The sequence below is a fragment of the Leuciscus leuciscus genome (assembly GCF_965113295.1).
Source record: "Leuciscus leuciscus genome assembly, chromosome: 1".
Taxonomy (NCBI): domain Eukaryota; kingdom Metazoa; phylum Chordata; class Actinopteri; order Cypriniformes; family Leuciscidae; genus Leuciscus; species Leuciscus leuciscus.
The window spans coordinates 18,681,194-18,687,102 of NC_138725.1; the positions used below are offsets into that span (position 1 = coordinate 18,681,194).

The 5,909-nt window shown below is 38.3% G+C and overlaps 1 protein-coding gene across 1 annotated transcript; it reads left to right on the forward strand.

Moving 5' to 3' along the window:
* Positions 1-2,124: 2,124 nt before the first annotated feature.
* On the forward strand, positions 2,125-4,294 carry LOC309492994 (uncharacterized protein; the record flags this gene model as incomplete). The annotated part of the gene is made up of 1 exon (XM_082162045.1): positions 2,125-4,294. Exon 1 carries the CDS (start codon positions 2,681-2,683, stop codon positions 4,292-4,294), a length of 1,614 nt encoding a protein of 537 aa, XP_082018171.1. The 5' UTR covers positions 2,125-2,680.
* Between the last annotated feature and the right edge of the window lie 1,615 nt (positions 4,295-5,909).

Consider the following 5,909-nt stretch of genomic DNA (forward strand, 5'->3'; position numbering starts at 1 on the left):
TTCTTGATATCAACAATTGATTTTGAATGGCAGCCTATGGTGACATTTCACTAGTGAAAATACAATTACAGATATCAACAATTATAGTTTTTACTAGTTGAAATTGAATTGTTGATATCAAGAATGATCATTTTAACTAGTGAAAATGTACATGCTGATATCAAGAATTAGCATGGTTACTAGTGGAAATGTAATTTCTAATATCAAAAATAGCCATTGTTACTAGTAGAAATCTAATTCCTGATATCAATAACTATCATTTTAACTAGTGAAAATGTAGTTGTTGATATCAAGGATTCATAATTTATACATAACTTATAACTTCTGAACAGTTTGTCCAAAAATCATAAAATTGGTCTTGTTAGATTCAGGGCAACATGCCGAGTCGACTGATATCCAATTTTACCATTTGTGCCAAAATGCTGTATTTTAAGAACGCATCAATGGATTGTTACAAATCTTGGTATGGGTGATCAACACGATGCCCTGAACAAGTCTGAGAAGTTTAGAAACAGCGCCACCTAGTGGTGAATTTCTTTTTCAAAGGCTTATAACTTTGGGTGTGGTCGACTTATTTTCACGAAACTCATCTCATTAGACTCTTGAATCCTTGCCGAGTCCAACAATACCAAATATGCTAGGTTTCGCTCAGGGTTTGTGCAGCGTTGTGATTTAGCGCTTAAAAAACATTTGGCAATATCTTCGAAACTGCTAGTCTGATCGAGACGAAACCACCGTCAGAAGTTTGGAAACATAAGTCGATAGCTGAACACCAATGCCCAAATGCGCAAATATTGATAGTAAGGGGTAGTAAAATACAATCAAAGTCCGGTGTCAGTCATTTTTTACGTGTTTTTTCATATAAATGTCTATAACTCCGAAGCGAATTGAGATATTTTCACCAAAATTGACACACAGATGTATGGGCTCACTCTGAGGACACATAAAAAAAAATATGGTGCGACTGAGACTCTTGGTGGCGCTCTAATAGAACAAAACATGAAATTCGCATTGACTTCAATACAGTTTTGTGAAATAAAATGCTATACTTAACAAATGCATTGGTGTAATATTGCAAAACTAAGAATGTGCCATCAGCACCATCCCCTGAAGGTACTCAAAATATTTCAAGACAGTGCCACCTAGAGGTCAAAAGTTATAACAAAATTGTCAAAACTGCTAATAACTTTTGAATAAATCTAGCTATTGAAATGCCACTGGTCTTAGAACATAGATACCAAGTTGTCCTTATTTGTATGAACTTCCTGTCCGCCATCTTGATTTTCATTCAAAACCTACTTTTTCGAACTCCTCCTAGACCCTAGACCAAACTAGACCTCCTAGTTTGTCCGGTTTTCATTAAAATCGAATTGTATCATCTCCAGACTGTGCCGACAAAAAGTTATAGATTTCGTGTCGATAGACAAAACCGTTTTCGTATAGTGCAGCAGCAAATTTGAGGCATGATGCCAAAAGGGCTATTCAGGCTTTATCTCTGCAATGCCTTGACATATTGACACCAAACTTTGTATGTGTCATTGTCACTTCAGTCTGACCACATCACATCATTTTTGTAACTGCGCCACCTATTGGTCAAAAGTGATAATCCATTAAATCATATTTTTAATTACTGTTTCTATGATTTTTCAACCATTTTGCCTAAAATCCTTTTTTAAATGTCTTTAATTGCACATTGTTGCAGTTGGTCTGACACTTTCAGACATGTTGGCATGTCTTGTCTTATTCTGCTTGGCCCCGGTAATGGCTGCTTGCAGCTATATTTTTATTAACTAATGTTAACAAAGATGAACAAATACAGTAACAAATGGATTGTTCATGGTTAGTTCATGTTAGTTAATACTTTAACTAATATTAACTTATGAACCTTATTGTAAAGTGTTACCAATATGGTAGTATTGTTTATTTTAATGTTAATATCATGTTAGATAATTGTTTCATTTATCAAATATATGTAATAGTTCTTGCTAAAGAAACATGGGATTTGTGCCTATAATGTTTTAAAAATATTAATTGGAAGATACATTTAACTCAGTTTCAAGGACATATAATCAATTTATAAAAAGGCATCAGATTATCATAATATTTTATAACAGTTGTCTACCTTCTACTATTACATCAGGGCTCACTTTCATGTCCTTTTACTTTATATTTCTCTCTTTGAATTATTTTGATGTACTGAACATTAAATTTAATATTTTTTTCTTTGATTTCAGACCTTATGGAAGAGAGCGAGGAGAGTGAAGAACTGAGTGAAGTGGAGGAGGAACATCATGTCCAACCTGGAGAAAAAACTTTGAGTCGCTCAAAGACTAAAAAGACATTTTTAAAGAAAAGAAGAGCCAAGAAATCTTTCACCTGCACTCAGTGTGGAAAGAGCTGTACAAGTAAATGTAGTCTTGAGATTCACATCAGAGTTCACACTGGAGAGAAGCCTTTTAAGTGTGATCAATGCGGGAAGAGTTTCACAAACAAACAAAATCTTGAGCGTCACATGAGGATCCACACTCGAGAGAAGCCATTCCTGTGTGATCATTGTGAAAAGAAATTCTCAAGCAAACGACATCTTGATGTTCACATGAGTGTTCATACTGGAGAGAAGCCGCATGTATGCCATCAATGTGGGAAGAGTTTCACCTGATCAGAACACCTTAAAGGACACATGAGAATCCACACAGGACAGAAGCCATTCTCATGTGATCAATGTGAAAAGAGTTTCCCATACAAACAAAGTCTTGAGGGTCACATGAAGATCCACACCGGAGAGAAGACGTTCTCATGTGATCAATGCAGCAAAACCTTTCTTAGGGCATCAGAGCTGAAGACACACCTGAGAGTTCATACGAAGGAGAAGCCGCATTCATGTTCTGTATGTGGAAAGAGTTTTTCACGGCTGGATAGTTTACATAAACATCAGAAAATTCACACTGGTGTGAGAGAGTACATGTGCTTTGATTGTGGGAAGACTTTTACTGCAGCGAACAGTTTAAAAAAACACCAGATAATTCACACTGGAGAAAAACCTTACAAGTGTTCACACTGTGACAAGAGATTCAGTCGACCAGAACATCTGAAAACACATGAGATGATCCACACTGGAGAGAAGCCGCCCACGTGTGATCAATGTGGTAAGAGTTTTGCTTTTGAAAGTCACTTGAAGCAACACATGAGGATCCACACCGGAGAGAAGCCGTTCTCCTGTGATCAATGTGGGAAGAGTTTCTCAAGCAAACAGACTCTTGATGTTCACATGAGAGTTCATACTGGAGAGAAGCCGTTTAAGTGTGATCAATGTGGAAAAGGTTTCAGTCAATCTTCACACTTTAAAGGACACATGAGGATCCACACTGGAGAGAAGCCGTTCCCCTGTGATCAATGTGGGAAGAGTTTCTCAAGCAAACAGCATCTTGATGTTCACATGATGATCCACACTGGAGATAAGCCACATGTATGTCATCAATGTGGGAAGAGTTTTACCCAATCAAAACACCTTAAAGGACACATGATGATCCACACGGGAGAGAAGCCATTCATGTGTGATCAGTGTGAAAAGAGATTCTCCTGTAAAAGTAATCTTAATACTCACATGAGGATCCACACCGGAGAGAAGCCGTTCACATGTGATCAGTGTGGCAAAACATTTCTTTGGTCAGCAGCCCTGAAGTCACACCTGACAGTTCATACGAAGGAGAAGCCACATTCATGTTCTGTGTGTGGAAAGAGTTTTTCACTGCTGCAAACTTTACATACACATGAGAAATTTCACACTGGTGTGAGAGAGTACATGTGCTTTGAGTGTGAAAAGACTTTTACTACAGCGAGCGATTTAAAAGTGCACCAGAGAATTCACACTGGAGAAAAACCTTACAAGTGTTCACACTGTGACAAGAGATTCAATCAGTCTGCAAATCTGAAAAAACATGAAGGAATTCACACTGGAGAAAAATCCTACAAGTGTTCACACTGTGACAAGAGATTCATTCAGTCAGCACATCTGAAAACCCATGAGAGGATCCACACTGGAGAGAAACCCTACAAGTGTTCACACTGTGACAAGAGATTCATTCAGTCAGCAGATCATAAAAAACATGAGAGGATCCACATCAGAGAGAAGCCGCACAAGTGTGATCAGTGCGGAACAAGTTTCTCTTTTAAAAGTCACCTGAAGCGACACATGAAGATCCATGCAGTGGAGAAACCACATCAACAGTCTGAAATCACAGTAAGTAGTTTATTTTCATGTGCTGAGAAACAAAGTCTCTTCTGTGTAAGTTAGACACACATCACTCTATAGCCAAATCTCTCCTCTCCACCTATAGCCGGTGTGTGGTGAGCACAGGACACTTTGTTGATTGATTGATATCTATTAACTTGTGTTCAACCAACAGGAATGTGTAATTTGTCAGTTCAGATCAATGCAAAAATACCACAAATTTGCTCTCTGACAGTAGGTGGCGCTCATGTAAAGCAGAAATAAAGCACTATACAGGGCTCTAGACTGCAGGTCACATTTTGCAACTTTTTTTCCTGCCGGTGCGAGAGAGCTGCCATTTCTGCCGCATACAAGACACTTCACACGGCAAACGTGTATAATGCATGTAGCTTTATAATGCAGTGAATTGCTGTTTCTATTTTAAAGTCCATAAAAGTACATCTATCCATCATAAAATTCCTCCACACTTCTTCGGGGGGTTAATACAGGCCTCTTCAGAAGAATGTCAAATACACATAAGATGACTTAAAGAGGCTATATGCAACTTTTTCCCCAAAATAAACGTAACAATAGCCTTTTTATTTGACCATTTATGACTCAAACATCTCCTGATGAGCATACTGACACCTTGTCAGCTCACAGTGGGTGCACCTATAAGCCTGTATCCTATTTTTTCTATTTTCTGTTGGGTCGGATTTTTCGCGCGCTGTCTGCGGATGTGACGTCAAGCGCGTTCATGTTAAACGTTTCAGATCACTCTGCCACCACCGCTAGTCAGCAAACAAACTTAGTTTCTCAAACAATATATGTATTTGACTGTTCTTACCTCTGTAAACATAATGTTGACTTATTTGCAGCGGATGACTTGTGAAGTGTGCACGTACGAGAGCGAGCAGAAAGGAAGAGCAGTTCTGTTTTTTGGCCACAGGTGTCAGTCGCGAGTTTAAATTTCAGAAAATCGCATGTAGCCTCTTTAAGGGTGAGTAAATCATGTGCTAATATCATAGACTGTAAAAAATATGGACAAAGCGACTGTGACGTCACCCATAGACTTCTGAAGAACGGTTTTGAGGCCGTTTATGGGGGGTATGGGCGGCGCCATATTTCAATACAAATGTTCAGAAAGGATAACTTACAGGTATGATGTGTTGTGTCAGATCATGGCCGAGATGTCAAATTTCAGGAATTCCACTCGGCGCAGCCTATGCTCGTTGTCAGCTGTCAATCAAGCTGTCAATCGCGCCCTTATTTGTCATACATTTTATATCTAAATACGATCTAAACTAACGAGTTAGAAAAAAATTCACTCCCCTCACAGTTGTCAGGCACTCGGAACCTATCGAAAAATACAATAAAAGTCCATGGGACCAACCTGTAAAAACATGAATTTATGCTGTGAAAACGGACATTTTAACATGGGGGTGTATGGACATTTGCTCCCTTTTGGGACCTTCCCCTAGCGGATTTTCGATGTATTGCAGTTTTTCGCACTTCCGGGTAGGCTTCATTTTTCAGATTAGAATGTTGCCGCTTGGCTAATATTCATTTTTGAGTGAAATATCCCTTTAAATCAGTGTTATTAACATCGCAGCGAGATCTAGTGAGAAAGCATTTGAATTCAGCGCAGTATTAACAACACAACACAGAATTCTTTTTTTTATTTTTATTTTTTATTTTT